Source organism: Calonectris borealis, chromosome 3 (genome assembly GCF_964195595.1).
Source record: "Calonectris borealis chromosome 3, bCalBor7.hap1.2, whole genome shotgun sequence".
In the NCBI taxonomy this organism is placed as follows: domain Eukaryota; kingdom Metazoa; phylum Chordata; class Aves; order Procellariiformes; family Procellariidae; genus Calonectris; species Calonectris borealis.
This window is the reverse complement of record NC_134314.1, coordinates 61,218,843-61,239,056: the sequence shown is the minus strand read 5'-3', so window position 1 is coordinate 61,239,056 and position 20,214 is coordinate 61,218,843. Positions and strand designations below refer to the sequence as shown.

Below are 20,214 nucleotides of genomic sequence, written 5' to 3'. Positions count from 1 at the left end.
AGTTGGATGTCAAACAAGGTGAAGCAAGGTGAAATTTAAGTGAAGTGCTTGCAGTCTTGCCATCTAACAGAGGTCAGTGCCAGATGCTGTGACTCAAGATTCAAAAAATTCTGAATTTTTTTAGGGAATTGTGGAATTCTCTGCTCACCGAATAGTTAGAAATCAGCTCAAGCCTTGAAGTTGCATTTATAACTCCTATGTATCTTCCATGCCTGCTGTCCTGAGAGGATGTAGAATCTCCCTCCTTGGAGATATTCAGAAATAGCCTAGACAAGTTCCTGAGCAACCTGATATAATTGCTTTGAGCAGGAGGTTGGGTTATGTGACCTCCAGAGGTCCCTTCCAAGCTGAATCGTTCTATGATGCCGTGATTCAATCTGTCTTCCAGATATCTAAGTCAAAAGCAACAAGTGAAGGGCTGCTTGGAAAGGCAAACGTGCTGGGGTTTTTTTGTTGTTGTTTTTTTCCTGTTAGCACATGTCCTTGTTACAGCTCAAATTATTAATAATATTATAATTTTGCCCAAATACTAAAGTAGCAGGTGAAGTTGGGAAGGCAAGAGCTGCTATAACTTTAATGTTCAAGTCAAGAAGAAAGGGAGAAGATGGTTATGGAGAATATGGCCAGTGGGAGATTAAGGCTGGCATCACTAGCTGGTATGAATGGGTATGAATATGAATAGAATGACCACAAAAGGGAATGCAAAAGCTGTCAAGAATCAGGTATATTTGGAATGTAAATAAAAAAAAAAATTCATTACCAGTCATAACAGTCTTCAAACCAATGCTGAGGAATTTTGTATTTCTAGACATTCTACAGCAGATTCTTATTGCTTCAAATTATCATGGTTATCGATAAAGGTTATGAGCTAGTGGGTTGATTGTGGTGACAAGAGGGGATGGTAGTAGATTGCATGTGTGCTCATTATGCCAGCCTCCGAAAGGTTAACAGTTAGATGAGATGTAAAAAAAAAAAAATTATAGAAGAGGGAAGCTAGCTCTAAAATTGCCTAACAGACACTCAGGAGAATTTTAAAGCCTTTCAGCAATAAGTTGGGAGGAAGGGATTGTTGTTCTTTTTATTCTCAAGCATTTATTACACTCGGCAATAAATCTGGTTTAAGTGACATAATGCTGGTGTCCAGCAATTAGCCTGCACTTCCAAATTAATACTGCGTTCGCTTGTGTGGCCTTGACTTGACGAATTGTCTGCCTTTCCTCTTTGTATTCTTTGTGACTGTATGATGACAGTGATTCAGCATGTATCATATAGGCATAAAAAAAAATGTAATGCTCCACTTAGTCAGCAGGCGTGATTGACACTGTCTTGGGTGACTGTGACAGTAGTGCTGGTCGGAGTGGCATGTCGGCAGTTGCTTTGCAGTAACAGTGAAGCCAAGACAACTGTGCTAGTACAATAACTTTTTGAAAGTCAAAATGTGGTAAAATTATTGAATATGATTGACAGCTTGAACTACATAGATCTCTAGATGGGTATCTAGAATAAGAAAACACAAAGTAGAGAGTGGTGACTCCTCCTGCAAGTGAAGAACTAATCCTTTACATTTGCACGTGAATGAAAACTAGGTTTGTTGGTTTTGCACCATCTGTTCTTTATAAAGCAAGGTCAATTGCTCATTAATTAATGACGTTTTAGAAAAAACACATCATTTTAAAAGGATAATAAGTTACTATCAACCGCATCTAAAATTATTTTTCTTTTGCTGCTTCCAGTAAGCTGCTGGGTTTGCCACCTTTTTCTGTTATCACTCATCCAGATTTACTGTTGAATGAAAATACTCTGGGATCATTTTTCAGGAGCATTTTTGTGTCTTGGGATCATGGAATAAACTAGAAGTGTTCAGAGGAAGTTTGCAAAGAGAAAATTATTTCTAAAATAAATTACCTTGTTTTACTGTAGAGTGAGTTATTTTATATTTTCCAAGTTTCTGCTTAGACAGGAAACAATAGGTTTGAGAAACACTAGCTGGCTGAAAGTAAAGCAGCAGGGCAATTTCTTTACAGTATTTTATGCAGCTAAATGTTAAATGGAAATCTATTATTTAGATTTCATGGCATATTTTAGAAAGCATTTCCCCAGCTTGCCAGAGCCTCCTTTTGCGAGCAAGGCTCTTTTGTTGCTTTTGCATTCTTTGTCGCAAGGACCCTGTTTCACGGTAAAGAAGAGGTGCTCGTGAGCTCACTTCTACAGAGCCCTGCTCCTTTTGAGCAAAGGCAGCTCCAGGAACAAAAAGTTTGCAGGATTAAGTCCCCGTTCCCAAAATGGCCTTGCAAACCTTCGTAGCCAGACGGGGCTAGGAAAGAGAATCGATACCATGTGAATTCTGCCCAGACAGAGCAAGTTAACACAAAAAGCAAGTATTCATTATCATCGTTTTCCTTTCTGGAAACAAACATTTTAAAGAACTTTTCAGAAAAAAACTCCTCTCTGGAAATTAACAACTTTGGACTGTATTTTGTAATGAAAATTTCACAACTGTTCCATTAGCAAATCGTAAACAGTGCTTTGCCAGTTTACTCAAGAAGACTTTTTTTTCTCATAGTTACATCGAGGGACAGTTGAATTGAAATTGGGTTGCTTAAAATGGACAGAAAGTTTTTTGTTGTATAAAATATCTGTGAAGAAATACCAGTCTAAGATGTGCTGGAGAGGCATAAGGAGAAAGGGTTCTTTATACTGGGACAAGTATTACATTTTGATAGTTACTTGGCATTGGTCATTGACCAATAGATTGAGAAGGTTTTTTAGTCATATTTAGTCAGGTTTTCGCAGGTGGCTGAGTGACTTAGTCTGAAAGTTACAAAATTTCATCAAAATTCAAAGGTGGTAAAAATTCATGTTAATCAGGTGTCTATTTGCCTGTTGGCATCTTACCAGCATTTTTAGAGTTCTAAGTACCTTTGAAAATGGTTTCTGATTTTCTTCAAGATTTTAATGTCAGAGGAATTCTTTTTTACCCACCTGTGTTATTTTTGTCTGCATTTATGAAGAAAACAAGCTTGCTTATTTTTTCAACTTGCGTCTTAACTTTCTATGAACCAATGAAGAAAATGAAGCCAATTTACAAAATAAATTTCCAAGTACTTACGAAAAACTTTTCTGTACAATAGAAGCTACAGGTTTGGTCATTTGGAGTAAAAAAAAAAAGATAAATACCAGGATTTTTTCACTGGCAGGACAAGAGACATACAGCAGATTCCTTATATGATACAGTGTCATTTCTGGTTTTCAGCCACTTAATGAATTTTTGTTTCAGCCAAGGTTTATCATATGCATTATATGAGATATACATTGTATGATATGTAAGGGTATATATTGATTTTGTGAAAGGGGCGGAGCCAGAGCAAGGTGCAACATACAATTATTGCTCGGTTTTGCCGTACGAACACAGCATTGGAAGGGCAAGTTCATGGGCTGCAACCCGGGTTTTGAAATTGGAGGCGTTGCCGGGCGCAGGGTTGGAGGGGGGTGGTTTCACCCAGGGACCCAGGGGCTACAGCAGCAAAACGGGAATGAGGGCAAATTGGATTGAGAACGTTTCAGTAGGCGTGCAGACAGAGAGGATGCGTTTTGATGGGTGTTTTATCTGCATGTGGGGAAATGCAGGTATGTGCACAAGTATCTGTGTGTGTACATGCACATGCACATATATATGTGATGATATTTATGCTTCCTGACTTGGAGGACTGAAATTTTTATATACAGCAGAGAGGAACTGAAGCTTTAATGATATCCATAGAAAACTCTGGTTTTGCTTATTCACACTACTCCAACTTAGGCATTTTGCATAATATTCATAACATCCTAAGCTCCCAAATATATTATTTGTAAACAAAACCATAAAAAGATGTTTATGAATGTGCATTGGAGAGAAATGAAAAATGTAACTTCTAAGCAAACTGGTGATTTACATTTGAATAAGTGTTTGTAAATGCTTTCTTCATAGTGTTGAATGGTTAGGTTCACTGTTAAGGTGGGTAAAAAGTGTATACATGTGTGTGTAAATACATATTATATATTCTTTTTTAATATATTCTTTATAATATAATTGTTACTGTTTTAGATTATGAGGCTTCCATTCTGATTTAATATATCCATGCCACTAATATTGAAGTCAAAGGTTCATTTTTTTCCCCATCACTATTAATTTTGTAATTGACTTTACACAATTAATCTTCACCATTGCAGTCCTGGACAGGTTTCCTAGGAATTTTGTAATGTCAGGCTTTCCCTGTGTTTACTCTTGCAGTCTGATGCTTGTTGACATACTGATTCACGTTTTACACCACCATATAGGTTTTGTTCATCTGGAGGAATGAGCTTAAAGAGGTCATGCCTGCTTTTCCTCTCTGCTCCTAGACTATATATCTGCTTTTAATTTAAACTTAGAGGGGGGAAAAAAAAAAAAAAGGGAAAAAAAGTGGATTTCTGCAGCTAAGCTAAACTGGAGGAATCAATGGAATTTATTATCAAGGGATATCTAATCTCTAAAGCTAATACAAGACTTCACAGCTATTGATTACATGCTAAGGATGCACAAACTGTTAATCATGCGTGGAGGCAATAGAATAAACATACTATCAAGAGGGAATGGGCAAATAATTGTCAATAGTGCAGTTATATTTCATCTCTTTATTATACCTCTGAAGCAGGGACAACTATATTTTGCATCCAAAAATATATGTCCTAAATTATATTGAATGTCCCCTCATTGCTACTGAAACTAGTGTAGTACAGCTGATTATCTATGTAATAATTCTGATGTTTTCTTCAGCTCCCTGAGGTCTGTGGTCAATAAGAAATTTGTAAGCTGGCTTAATAAGTCAGTCGCTAGATGAAGTGAAAAGAGAAAAAGCTCTTAGATTTTCTTGCGATCACATTATAACCTGCATTTGCAACAAAATAAATCTGTAGTGCTTGTACCGTATAAATACCATTGTTTCATTTATTCTGGGTTCATATTTCACATGACGAATAGATGGACATACTAATGTACACAAAGTGGGTTCTTTTTGTGTTTGCATCCATATTTGTTTTGTATTCCATATGAGTTACACATCTGAGGAAAGAGATGCCCGGTAATCCCTTTGATTTTTATTGTGGGCATACACACCTGTTAATTTGTCATTTTTGTCTGAGCTGAAATTATGTTCAATGGTACAACTTTTCAACTTCATTTGAATTATCTTTCTTTGATGTTCACTATTTCTTAATGCTTTTAAGTTTAAAAAGATTGAAGGCCTGAGTTTTCAAATTTGGTTGCCTAGTCAGGCCTCTAAACTGCTGACATGGAACAAGATTTAAAAAAAAAAATAAAATTAGTAGCTCAGTTAGACTTTCCAACCTGTATTTACATACATGGCAGGTGTCCTGGTTTTTGTATGTTCTAAGTATGAGGGATTGCAGATACTCCAATACTGGAAGATCTGGAAAAGTAACGTATTTCATTAACTTATGAAAAGTCTATATTGATCCAATTAGTAATGTGAGGTTGAGTGGGTTTGGCTTGGAGTACATAAGTAGGTAGGAAGGAGTCCCTGAGTGAAGATAAGCAGTTCATGAACTATCATTAAGTAGTTGTTAAAGGATTGAGGCCAGCGCTGTTAATTGATTTTTGCCTTTAAGCTGGCCTTTAACTCTACTTAGAAATGGTCAAAAATCTGCCAGAGTTACAGGCAAGAAGCTTGAATAGGTTTTACAAGAATTATTCTGTCATAAAAGACAGACTGGTTCAAGGAAATCAGACTGAAATGCATGGCATTCTTGGGATGTCTGAATAAATTGGGTCTTCCTGTATTATCATCAGATTGTTAAATAATGGAGTTATTGGGAGTTAGTCTGAACTAAATTCTTTTGGATTTGTAGATTAATAATTCTTGAAACACAGGGGTTTCATCATGGATATTCTAGGACAGCTCACCTTACCTAGGGATTTTTGTTCATAACTTAATTATAGGATGCTCCTTTGACAGGCAGCCGATCACCCACAGAAATGCAGAAGCGATCCTAGTCGCTGTGCTTTCCTGCTCTGGGTTTGGTTGTCTGTTGAAATGTATAACTCTAGTCCAGTCCTTTTCAATGAGTGATACACTTTTATATACAGCAATCTTAACCGCGTTCATGATGTGAGGGAACGTGGTATCTATATAAAACCTTTCTACATGATTCATCGCTCACTAATAACAAAAGGAATAATTGAGAGTAATGCAACTGACATGAGCAAGTGAGGAACCTTTGTTTATTGTTTTCTTACTGCAGATTTGACAACTATTCTGGTTTGGGTTGTACTTCCTCCAGTGGTTTTCACTCATACCATTCTTCCATGCGCTTATCAGGGGTCTTTTTAGAAGAATTCTTTACAACAGCAGGACTGTAACATATTTCTTTTGAGTTTTGGGAACATTTTGGTTTTGTAGGACCTTGCATGAACCGAGGAAGCAGCAGGAGCCAGAGTGGCATCTCAGAATAATCCTCTTTTATTTCCCACATGCCAAAGACAGACCTATCCCGGAAGGGTCAGGAGAAGCCACAGGTCAGAGAGACTCATGTTCTCATAAAGAAAAGTCTGGGGAATTCCAGTGGCTGTTCAGACGGAGAGTATTAGAACAAAACCGAGGACATTATTTTTCTGTGTCATTTTTGGTTTAAAATGGAGCCTCTGTCAGAAACACTGTGTTTTAAATTACAGGCTTGCTATCTTAAGCCAAATGTACTCTACTACTTTAATAATTGTCATACATTTGCTTTTCTATATCTGAGTTTTTATTTAATATAAGCCCCACATCTCTCTGCAGTTCCCTCAAACCTTATGCAAATTTATGCGTTCTCTCACCCTCCAAGTCCAGCTAGTTTTCGCCTCCTGTGTCACCAATGAAGATGACCTGGGTCACTCTTAAACTTGAGATGAATTTCAGTCAGTGTGGTTAAAGCAGAAATTTGAAGTCAGTTCCTCAGTGTAATGCCATACCAGAAAGAGCTCAAGGCGGGGAGGAAGATCTGAAAGCCAATGCCAATTAAAGAATTGTATACACAGGCAGTATATAGGCAGTATATGGTGGTGTTCAAGAAGCGCCGTCTTTATCTGAAATGTTTGTGCTTTAAAACTTGTCTGATTTTTTTCATGTGAACAAATGTGTGTTCTGTCTGCTGCCCAGAAGATCTAATTCCCCCTCCCCTGCCAGGTAAATGGAAATGAAACTGTCTTGCAATCAACATGTAGGATTTCTGAGGAAAGGCAGGAAAAGCAAAGGACTTGTCATGCTTTACTAGCCTCATTTTATGGGATTTTTGTCACAACTTCGGGACATCTGTTTTTCTCTGATTGACAGCAGGGTAATACATATTATCATTAAAAATAGGTTCTAAGGAAATGCATGCTCTCACCTTGCTGCTTCTGCAACTGTGAAGGCTTTTGTTTTCACTGCCATCTCTGTGAAGATAATCTCTACAAAGAGGCTCCAATATTGACCTGTCGTATCACGTGTTGCTTATCAAGCACTAAAGAAATTGAATTTCATTTTACCTGTTATCTGGAGCGTCTTATTAAATCATCCTGCAGTTGAGAGGTGGTATGGGGTCAACAGGTTCAGTCTTTTTTGCCATCTATCCCTGGACTATTAACCTTTGGAGAATTACTAAAGCTGTTCTTTATTTTATCCCATGAAGTTGGGTTAAATCTTCTTGATCCATAAATTGTTGGGAGTGAGTGCGACGTGCATGTAATTCTTTTACTTAATGCAGTTTCTGGATAAGGAATGAGGACTTAGTAATCTGTGTAAGTGTAGAGGTGTCTTTTATTATTCTGTTTTTTCTGTTCTTTTGATATTCTCCCAGTGCCTCTGGTTTTAATTGGTTCAGTGAGAGTAAAAAGAGTCAGATCAGATGATGGATCTGAGTCAGGTTGGTAGTATTGGTTTGCCAAGAGATAAAAGAAGGGTGATGAGGAGGAAGATAACGGAGTTGGGTGTTGCCAGGCATTGAGAGCAAAGGGCAGAGAGAGAAGCTGGCTGTAAGCAGAGGTGGGAGTGGGGTGGAGGTCGTGGCAGCAGCCGGGGAAAGGAATGGTCTGGCAGAAGGGAGCCTGCCCTCAGCAGGGGACTCCGGAATGTAAAGGTCAACCCTGCCACCGCCACCACCACCAAATCGTCCATATGCCTTTTTGCCATATTTCTGTTGGAAGACGTGACTCTGCCGGTCAGGATGTTCACGTTTAAGAGCTTGATACAGTCACAGGATCTTTAAATTCCTGCAACAGCAGAAGCCCTTAGTACTTTACGCTATCACCACAAGCAACTGCCTCCAGAGTTGAATATATTTTCTGCTGGAGAAAAAGGCTTGAAAAAATAAATATACCGCCCCCCCCCCCCAATTTTAATTTTAAATACAAGATTTAATGTGAAAAATATGCTGTTTCACTCAAATTCCAAGCTCTCAATCAAGAAATCTTTCAAAATGAATGAGCCAAACTATTGTTTTTCAATAACTTGTCCTTATGTTCAGATATTCACTTAGTGTCTGGGCGCTGTTATGCTTTTTCAAACTAGTTCTAAGAAAACCTGCAAAAAACGTTTAAAAAAGGGCTAGAGTTGAGGAGTGAAGTTAGCGTTTTGGTGGAAGCACTGGCAAATAAAGTATAAATGAGCTCTCTAAATTGCTGCTGCTAGCTGATGCTGTCTGGTGGCCAGAGCACCAGTGACCTGGGAGCTGGGTACCGTTCAGTTTTATTATGGCCCTGGCAGTAAATCACCTTGTAGCTTTGAACAAGCTATTAACCTTTTTGTGTCTCTTTCTCCTCGCAGAAAAGGATTAACACCACTTACCTGTCTCACAGGGGTAATTGGTAGATTAATGTTTGGAAAATATTAAGTGCTTTCTGCTATTATTATTGAAACTCCAGCTGATAGCTTAAAAAATGAACAGCGATTTTGGGAGTGTCTTATTTCTTCCCTCTTAGGCATAGGGTGCCGAATTGACATGAGTAATTCAACAAAGAAGTGGGAAGTCATGGGCTTGAATGTTCCATGTATTTTGGATAAAAGTTCTGGATGTGGCTGAAAGTGGAAAGGTGAGAAAACAACAACGGGGAAGACAAGATGTAAATTGATTTACTGGGATTAGTAGTACTGAAAAAGTATCCAGAGATCAGAAGAGAATGCATAAATTGAAATTAAATCCCAGTAGGATTAAGAAAATGTTTCAGTAAAATGCAAACCCTAAAGTGTGATGGGGAAAGGGAAAGATGGCAGATGAGCACTTCTTTTTGCCCCCATTGAGAACAAAGTTATTCTTAATGAGATGCTGAGATTTTTGGGAAGCCTACTCAAAAATTCAATAGTGCTTTATCTGAGAAAAATAATTATTTGAAGATTGCTTTCTACTGAGGTGTTACAGATGGAGGCTTTGTGGTGTGGTAGTTTAAAACAATTGGTCTTTACCTCTAGAGATCCCCGAGATGAATGTTGCCCAGAAGCGAGAGTAAAATTGTGTTTTTAAAGCATCATTTTAGGAGCAGTGGGACGGTTGGCAGAGTTTACGAAAGCTGTTGAGAGACTCTGCAGACTTTAATTACCGTCTCAATATTGCAGAAGTTGTTTAATTTCTGCCAAAGAAGGGAATAGTTGTGAGAAAGCGAGATCACACTCTGTCTTTCATTCTTTCCTTTTTGACAGGTGAATAAAGGATGCTTTTCAGTATCTCCTCTGATACTGTGACACGTTTGTAAAATTTGCATAGAATTGTAAAATATTTTTTCTTTAAGATTAACAAAGCTTTTATTTTTTTCTTCTCTTTTGAAAGTGCTGTACAGCATAGTGTGAATGCAGTTTAAGTCTTGTCATGAAAGAAGCAAGATGAAAATGGAGTACATTTTCTGTTACTGATTAGTCGGCTTCAAACATTAATAGTTTCAACCTTCATGGCCAGACAGCATGTATTATGTTGTGTTTATTTTAGAGGTTCCAATAAATTTTAAATTCAGGTTTGAATTCCATCTCTGGTGTGGGTGGTTGAAGGCACAACCTGGATTGGTAGAATAAAGAGGAAATTATTAGAATGAGAAGAATCAATCCATTTTAGAAGGAAAAATAAGCCTGTAATACACAAAACTTCTTTGGTGAAGGATATGTTTACTCTTTTAAGCCTCAAACTCTAAATCAGAGTATGTATAACTAGTTTTTTTACTGTATAACTAGTTTTTTCATATGAGAAAAAGGGCTGATAATTTTTTTTCTCCTTTTCTAGTGGTTCTCTTCCTCCGTGACACCTGAGTGTGTTTGGGTTTTTTCCAGGTGCTTTCAGTAGCCAAGGAAATACTGATTCTTTGAAGACTCTTACCAGCTCCTTCAGTAGATCTACTGTGTTGCTACTTTTTTTTTTTTTAATGACTGCCTCACACCTGTCTGTACTTGCTAAAGCATCAGCCATTGTTTACTCTATAAAACCCCCTTTTTTTCCTCCTTCTCTTCAAGTCTCTTATCTCTCAAGGACCTTTTCAATGCTATCTTTCAGCTTCAGGTCTCTGTTGTCACAGTATACAATATGTTCAGAAAGCTGCTGCCCAGGAATTCTACTTATTCATTTGTATTTTTCACTATGTATATGATAAATCGGTACTTAAGGGCAAAGGGAACATGCTTGTTCAAAATCCAAAAGGGAAGGATAGATCATGGAAACAAATAGTCACAATTTTTAATCCTTAACACTCATCATGTTACTAGGAATACCTTTATGTTATATTTAGAACTTGGTTGTTTTGGTGTTTGAAACTAAATGTTTGCAGTTTGTCTGGCAAACTGCATGCTGAATAGATTACACTGATTCACATTTCCTTATTTCAGAATACCATCTGTGCTTTTGGCTGGTTGTTAGCCTGGTTGGGACTCTCATTTCATAAACACAAGTTACTAAGAACTGTTATGCCCAGGAAGAGAAATCCTGTATGTCACTTCGATGAATAATCCTGACTCTTTTGACCTTACACCAGCAAGGACACGAGGATGAAACTGTACCTACAGCAGGCTTTATTTTCTCTGGTGAAAAAGGGTGTATTAGCAGGGTATAAAGATCCCCTTGGTATATTTCCAGTGAAACTCTAGTACATATAGTCATGGTCATGATTTTCATTGTGTAATCATTTTAATTAAGTTCAACAATAAAAGTTAGTCTTGCATGAGGAATGAATGCACTAGAGAGACAATGAAAGATTGATGATGGCTTGGGGAGCATCATGTACTCTGCTGGTGGAAATGCATGTGTGGAGAGCAGCTGAGCTTGGGTAGCAGGTCAGAGATGACCAGCTCAGAGCAATGTCCTGGCGAAGTTTTGGGGATCCAAAAGAAGTGGGATACAATGGGAATATCTGAAAGCATTTTTGGTAATATTTCTGAGGGTTTTTGTTTGAACGAATAGCTTCATTACTAAAATAATAAACGTTAATTAATATCTGCATCATTTTTGTAACTGCTAGCTTAGTAAGGTAATTAGTATAATTAATATACAGCATTGCTTGGTGGCGTGATAAATCATAGTGTAGTGAATGTTGACTCTTTACCATTATGATGCATTATCTAATTTATGCAGGTTAAAAATAAAGGTAAGGAGGAAATCAAGAAGGGAAACCAGCGGTGACAGCTGGGTGGCCTTTTGGTCACTCTTCTTGCATCTGCTGCCTGTATTCTCAATTGCTTTGAATCACTGCACTGTTAATTAACAATTCTTTTTCTCACTGTTGCTAAGTGGTAATCACTGATTGAAACCTGTAAAGAGAGGCCGAAGAAGAATGAAGTAAAAAAAACAGAGACTGGCAGGTTTTTTCCCTTCAGGGTACTTTTACAAAGGATGATACTTCTTCCAGTAATGAGTCTGTGTTTGTCGGGTGTCTCCTTTGCTTTCAAATTCCTGGAAGCATCATCTACCAGTTACAGTTCAGTGCAAGGATGAAGAACGTTAATGATGTTTTTCTTCATTATATTCTGTTTTCTAGAACCTATGAGAACACCGAAAACATTGAAGATTGCTGAGATCCAGGCCAGACACATCGCTGTGGATTGGGAATCTCTGGGTTACAACATCACTCGTTGCCACACTTTCAATGTCACTATATGCTATCACTACTTCTGCGGACACAACGAGAGCAAGGCGGACTGCTTGGACATGGACCCCAAAGCACCCCAGCACGTTGTGGATCACCTGCCTCCATACACAAATGTCAGCCTCAAAATGATCTTAACCAACCCAGAAGGGAGGAAGGAGAGTGAAGAGACCATTATCCAGACAGACGAAGACGGTATGCGTAAATGCTGTTATGGAAATTACGTCCAAGTCCAGTCTAGACAGGTGGAAGGAAATTACTTTGTGTGTTACAATATGTGTCCTGAAGGATGGAAGTTCTCTTCTATTAATGTATTAATTAGCCCTAAATCAGTAGCTTTAAAAGTATTATAGCTGTCACCCTGCATATATAGCCCAAACTGTCCATGAAGCGCAAGTCAAACTCAACCTATCTTTCACAAGAAAAAGGAGAGTGGCTTCCCAGTCATTTCAAAAAATGTGGTAATACAGGCAACAAGAAACACATGGTGGTGTTAGGTGAAGGCTTCTTCACAGTATTAGGTGTAGTATTTGAAAGTTAATTTACTTCTGTAAATTTATATTTAAATATTGAGTTCAGTGCTTAAAGACTATGCAAGATTTAAAACCTCTTCAGCAAATATATTTGAGCAATAATTTATGTTGCAGTTTACAGTATATAGTATCTGTTAACTGTTTGAAAGCCACCCATCAGATTAAACTTGGGACGGACTGACAAACTGGGAGTTGGACTCAATGATCCGTATGGGTCCCTTCCAACTCGAGATATTCTATGATTCCTCTTTAAAATGCTCTCGGTGAAGTTTCATTGACAAGACAGTTGAACTTACCTTAGTTGGGAAGAAATAAAGAACAGATGTAGATGTTAATGGTGACATTCAGTGGTTAGGCTATCAATCTTGGTATGAAAGAGATTAAAACAAAAATAGATATTTTTCCCTAATAATATTTAAAATGTGGTAGTAAAGAGCAATTTTAGTTTCCTTTTCTTATATTTAGATTTCATTAAAATATTGACAACAACAAAATGAAAATAGATACTGCCATCGGTAACAAGAAAAGGAATGGACTAATGTAAGAGTGTAGATACATAAGAAGGTAGTGTGTTTGCCTGTAAAATGGAGGAGAGAGTATAGCTTTATATATGGATAGCAATCAAGGTTAGAATCTAGTAGCCCTTTTTTGCCATATATTTTCAATTTTACAAGAAATAGAAGAGGAATATGTTTACTGTTGCAATAAAGAAGAGAGAACAGCTTATTAAATAGGTGGAATATGAGGAGCTGTAGGGAACTATAGAGACATAGATGCCTCAGATGGAAGATTTATTGACAAGTACAGAATTAGAATATTTCATACAATTGAAATTTTAGCATTACTTTTTTTTAAAGTGAATTATAAATGTAATCCAGGATGAATTATTTCTGTATCTGTGTTTACATTATAGATATTTGTGGTTGCTATTTTCCTTGAGGTTAAAAAAAAAAAAAAGTAGTAGTAATATTGTTACGTCCATGGAAAACGGATTTCTTTCTCTTTTTAACCGAGTTTTCAAGAAAGGTTATGGTTTCTGATAGCCTTTTCCTAGTTAGATGTGCGGAGATGGTGGCTGGTCACTATAGTGAGTCAAGTGCATATATTTTGTCAAGAGCAGAGTCAAGTGCATATATTTTGTCTTCTGGTTTTGTTGTGGATCATTCTTGGAAAATGATGCACACAAGGCAGATTTTGGTCTCAAGCTAGCAAGCCAGTGCGCTATCAGTGAATTTGTTTAGACTCAGCTTTGGTGTCAGAGGTACCATAGTATAGAAGAAGCCTCACCCGGTGAACAAAAGTTGCTAAGGTAAACTATTTCAAGCAGATGTTGTTTTCAAGGAGGGCTTAATACATTTTAAAAGGATACCTATATTTAGACGCACTGGTGGTGATAATGCCTGTGACCTGAAAATTGCCTCTTGTGAGGTCTACTCAGTGATACTATTGGAAATGAAATGCAGATTTTTAATTATTTAAAAGCCTATGTCCATTTTGTCATGTATTTCAAAATGCAGAGCGTGCAAGCAATGTGCGATTCGGAGGGCTTTCAGCCATCTCAGAGGATCAAAGGTGTACTCACACCTGCGTCTCTCCTTGAGCTCTCATAGCAATAGCAAACTGAGTTCTGTAGTTGACTGCCTGTGTGTATGCTGCTAGTGTAGTCCCACGTCCAAGTGATCAAGTATCTGTCTGAAACGGTTTTCAAACACAGTTTGCAGCCTAAAGCAGGGCTCAGACTAAGAAGATGAGAGCTGCAGGAAGATACATGAGTCTGTGCCCCACATATTTCACATGTAGTCAGAAGTAGCCTCGTTGTCACCATGACTTTTGCAGGTTTTGTAGAATGAGCATGGTGTTAATTACATGGTGGGGGCATTACCAGTGATTCATTTATGAGAAGGAAAATAGAGGGATCTCAGTATTTTCTTACATTTTTGCAAATAACATTAATTAGAAGTAGCCACTGCTTACATGTTTATCTGAAACTGTGCACTTACATTGTGTACTTTTCATAAATAGAAACTTTGAAAACTCCAGATGACAATAACAGATAATTAACTTTTTGTTAGCTTTTCTGTAGTGCAGTATTCTTTCCAATGCCATTCTTTCTTACAAGGATCAGCTAGTCATGTAAAAACTTTGTAGACTGTTGGAGTTAAAGGTGTCTACCCCACATTTTCTTGTCCCTCTTCACCTTTAGTGTTTTGCCCTCATCCTCTGTTGCTTTGTCCACCTTCACCGTGCTGCCAGCTCTCTGTCCGTTTCTTCTCTTTTTTTTTGTTGTTGTTGTTTTGTTTTAATCTTTCCCTTCTTCTCCTTTCTTCTATCATTTCACCTCCTCCCTTCTGCTAGGAGCTTTATATGTATTTGAACTTTCGGGATTCCCTAAATGCAGAGAGTCTCAGACTTTTGCGGGGTGCTGGTGTGAGACAGTGAGGATCTCTGGTTGTCTTTCACAAAGGTTCACATTTATATAAGGCTGCATAGCTGAGCCAGACCTCCCAGAGTGGTGAGTGATAACTGAGCAGTGTATGGTACCAGGAGCAGAATTAACTCAGGAAACAATTATTAGAAGAACAGCGTAAGATTCAGAAGCTGTGCTTCAGACCTTTGGAGCCGTGACTGACAAATGAAGAAGGTTTTAATAGCTTGTAATTCAGTATCTGCAAGAAAGCAAAGCCAGGAATATCAGTCTGAAAATAGCCTCCTTTCTGACCAGAGCTAGACCTGAATACTTGGTGGTTTTATGTATTTCTGTTTAACTTGGATAGGTGGAATTAATCTTTAAAGTATATTACAGTAATTTGCAAAGAGCTGTGTTCCACGTAAAAGTTAAGCCCATGAGGAATATGCTGTTAAACAAATTGTGCAAAAAGAAGATGAAAACAAGGAAATTTGTTGGTGTTTTGTGGGTGAAACACCATCTTTCACTTTGGGGAGAGACCACACCATCACCAAGATTTGGGAGAAAGCTCTTCTGAGTACCCGGGCACTAGACGTTATCTGTGCCATGACAGGGACTCACTGCTTCACCTGGCTTGTGTAGGAGCTGGAGAGTGTTTGAAAGATTTGATAAAGGAAAAAAAGGAAGGCTCGCACAATCTGGGGATATATACATGCTGGGCAGAGATGATGTTTGGCATTTCGAACAAAGTACAAGAGCCAGCAGTGAATTTATCACTTGGCATGAATCAGCAGCGTGCATGCGTTCTCGGAGCTGCCTGTTCACAAGGGCACTGTGAACTCAGAGGGACCCTTTAAAAGCAGCGGATGGTGAATGGGATTAAAGCAGATAAATGCTTCCTTAATTTTTAATTGGAAACAGATTCAGAAGGCAGTGGATTATCAGGAACAGTGACATTAGCTCTGAGAGAGCAGCTATGGAGAAAGCAAATCGTGAAGCTCAAAGTGTTCGATGGTGATTTTATAACTACTAAGGGAGTGTGTCAGCTAACAGCAGGCGAACAACTAATTGAAAAAGATCACTTGAATAGGATAAGTACCCGTTTTGGGGCTTAAAGTATACCAAAGCTTTGGTCTGAGCCAAAGGACACGGTCATTGGACACAAACAAGGCCCCCTGATCTTTCAGAGTATGGCTCATTCAGCTCTGTGCGGAGATATCTAGAGCTGCGGATGCAGGGTTAGGACACCAACTGTCCAACCATTACTCATGCTCCTGGGAAAACTCCAGCAGGCTCACCGCTCCGGGGAGCAGCAGAGAAAGGGAGAAATGTTACAATTAGAGGACAAAAAAATTAAACAAGCTAAATATTTAGTGTACTTTCTAAATGTGTGAAGAGCAAATACTTTCCACCAACATTGAGGGATGATTTTGTGGAAATAGTTGACCTTTAGTATTTTTCTGTGTTTGATAGTAGGGCTGTAAGTTGCCTTTACAAAAAAAAAAAAAAAAGAATTTTTTTTTTCTTCTCCATTCACTATTTGATATGAGAAGCACTTTTCCTTTGTGCTTTCTTAAGTTGTTCTGGCACCCCAGGAAAATATTGGGGGGGGGGAAAGAGGAGGTAGAAAATACGCTTCGATCAAAGGAAACAAAGAAACAAGCAATGCTTCAAGGAGCTTTGGAAAAACATACATTTAAAACTCTACTAGTAGCATTGTAAAAGTAACAAAAATAGCCCACCTGGGAGAAAAGTTAATCCAGCGAGATGAGTAGGCAGTATGTCCGATGCTGCAAAGGAGGGCTGCAAAGATTGCTTGAAATGGCAAACTGTCTCAAAACAAGTGTAACTTATCTAGCCGAGTGACACGTGCGTGGATGTCAAGTGAACCCGGTATACTAATCCTTTTGGGAAAAAAATTGGCAAATGATTGCAGTTAACAAAGAGAAACCCATGACTAAGAGATAAAAGTTTAAATGTGGAGCTGTCCATAAATGCCGCTGCTAAAGGTATTGACTTCAGTCCTTGAGCAAAAAGGGAGACTTGTGACCTATGTGTCATGAGCAGCGGCAAAATTTAGTGTCAATGTAGTCAAATAAGGGAGGAAGTTTTGTGTCTTTAGCAGCAGTACACTGAAATGGGTTATAACCAACCTACGGCCACTGATAAAAGGAGCCTGGGATAATCTATTTGTCCTTCAGCTCGTGAAAATAACCCCAATTCTTTTTTTCAGATGGTAGGTAAGATTTGCTATTAGCATATCATCGAGAAAGAGAAAACGTGGTTGCAGAAGGACACGTGAGCACTTCTTATTAAAGGGATCAGAAAAGTTGATTTGTAAGGAAGTAAGAAAAATATTGAAATTATTAGCAGAGATTTATTTTAAGCTTACACTGAACAAACGACGAATGAAGTAAGCTGTTTTAAGGTATTGCAGAGACTAGAAATACAAGCTAGGTTTTATATTAATAGCTCAAGAAAAATTGGCCCTGAAACACAGAGTTATTTACCCTGGCTGAAACAACTTCCTACTTTCCTTTAGATACCTATATTAGAAGCTTTATAGCTGAAAAAGTGATATTGCATATGAGATTCTTTGTTGAAATGGTGTGTTTGACATAATGATGCCTGCAAATAGGCCAGAATTAGCAGCTATTTCAGCAGTTTGTGGTGGAATGGAGGCTTACACCTGGGCCCGTGAGTTCCTGTTATTCCCAAGCCCTGCACTCCAAATATTGATTTGCATATTTTTAGAAAGTTGGAAGGTATGCGAGTATGTGAGGTTATTTCACCCTGACATGCAGAAGCGTTTCCAAATCCCAGACATGAGGAGTACCGAAATCAGCATTTGGTGTAACAAAGCTTTAAACCAAATACTGTGTTAGGTGCCTGAGCCCCCGAATTCAGCAAATCCACAACTCGTGGATTTAACCCCATTTGATATTTGCACCAATATCTACAGCGAGTGCTGCCGCCGCTGAGACTGATTAGCCTCTGTCAGCTTGGTTAGTAGCTTTTATTTGTTGCGTTAATAGTTTTATATAGGCTGGAAAGTAGGGGCAGTTGTCACTGGCATGGGCGGGTCGGTGCCCACGCGGTCCGGCAGTGGCCCCGGGAGGGTGACGCAGGGCTGTGGGCTTTCGCCAAGTCCCGGGGAGCGCGGCCCGGTGCCCCGCCGCTGCCTGGGGAGGGCGGCCCCCCTGCCACCTCCCCGGGCGCCCGCGCCAGCCCCGCACCTCCAGGAGGAGAGCTCATTAACCAAAGAGCATGTGCACCGAAGGAGACTATTAATATGCAGTCGGTTTTCTTCTCAATAGCATTTTCTTCCTCACTGCAAACGGTGCAATTTGAGCGATTTCCAAATAAGTCATTTTTGTCACCATCTTTGATGTAAATGCTCTTATGGTAAAGACTAGTAATAGCAATTCTGATTCTTTTTTTCCTTTTTATTATATAAAATTTGCTTCTATTTAAGCCTTAGTCTCGAGTTATAACAAAGCATAAAGTTAAGATGGTCAATCCCTCAGAAAAAGCAAATGGGAAAGGTGGGCCATTTTAATTGCTTGCAACATTTAAACAGTAGAAGAGATTGACTGTCACCATCTCCTGAAAATGAGCGTCTACCTTCGGAGAAAGGCTGTAAGTTTGTTGCTGATACACTTTACTTTTTGAGTACCGCAAAGGAATTTTTCCCACTATAACCGTGCATATATCTGCGTATAGCCTTTACCATATAGCATAATAATACTCTGCACGGCTTTCACGGAGTATAATAATCATAAAAATACTCTGTTTACATGCACTTTCATTATTTTGTAGCAGGAAAACTGAAGCAATATAAATTCTTTTTTATAGTGGTTGGTGTCAGTTAATACGTTGTTCTTCCAGAAGTAATGTATTGTAATATAAATTTCCCGTTAAGCTGGTGTAGAACAAGGTGTAAGTGACACTATTTGTGAGTAGCCATTTATTTGTGACTGTGACATAATTTAATGCAAAGATATTGCTCTAAAATGAATTGGTCTGATGTCAGATTGATGGTTTGCGCTTTTATTGTGCATAGTATTTATAAAAGTTCACCATCCCACATGTATATAGAAGAAAAGATTATCAGCTATTCACTATATGAATGTATAGCTTCATTAAAAGGGCTCTGGAGATGTATGTAAATTGTGAAAGAAGAGCCTGTGATGTTTCCACTATAAAACCTTGCTGAAATTCCCTTTGAATTTGTTTTATGTTACTTTTATATAGGTGTGCATTTTATGTTTGTATACTTTTTTATAGGAAAAATGATTTTTTTTTAAGTTCAAAATCTCTTCTGAAACCCATATACAGTTAAACCCACCTAAATGATTTCACTTCTTCAGATAAGTGTAAATCTTGACGTGTTGGAAGTTTAGCATAGAATAATGCACGTGGAAGAGAGTGTTTACTGTTGTCACTGAGAGATGGTGGGGTCACACTTCACAAGGTCAGCAGATGGAAAGAAAAATCAATGGGACCAGAATCTTTTTAAAGAGGAGGCCAAAAGGTCCAAGTCCAACTCCTCTAGCAGCTACTTACACTTTTTTAATTATTCAGATACCTGGCCATTTATAGGGAATCCTAAGTAACATACTTCACCTTAATATACACTTGTAATAGTCTTGAGTGTTTTGATTTAGTATAGACTATCCGTAAGGCCAAGAGGAAGAGCGAGAGCTCACATAGGAAGAAGAATGGGAGTTGAGAAGGCAGCGAAGAGGCGCTGTGGTGAGCGATGGGGCTTCTGAAGATGCACACGCAAGCCTGAAGAAAGCCTTTTGGGCTGTTTGTAGGCTTCCGAAAGCTGTTATCAGCACAAGAGTGATGATTACCTGGCTGTTTCTCACCGGAGTCCTTGCTAAATATTGCATAGAAGGGAACACTGCTTTGGAAAGGTGAAGTTGAAGGTATTTCTTAAGTCCTTAGAGTCCTGCTGGGAGTCTTAGGGAGTAGACAGCAATGGCTGCCTACATGGAAAGATGCGGTTTGAGTCTTCAAAATAGTGTTACCAACAGGTTAGCTTGCTGTTGTTCTTTTGTTGTTGTTCTTTTGTTTCTTTGTTTGGGGTTTTTTTACTACTTTCAGCCTTTTTTAAATTTCTGTTTGTAACTAATAACTGACCTGAGGACAAAGGCATA

General features: G+C 38.4%; 1 protein-coding gene across 1 annotated transcript in view; it reads left to right on the top strand.

Annotated features, from left to right (window-relative positions):
• PTPRK (protein tyrosine phosphatase receptor type K) overlaps window positions 1–20,214 on the top strand; it is a 424,966-nt gene that overhangs the window by 315,368 nt on the left and 89,384 nt on the right. Inside the window, exon 8 of the mRNA XM_075145810.1 lies at window positions 12,002–12,304. Coding sequence (XP_075001911.1) covers window positions 12,002–12,304 — 303 coding nt within the window. The remainder of the gene's footprint in view (window positions 1–12,001; window positions 12,305–20,214) is intronic.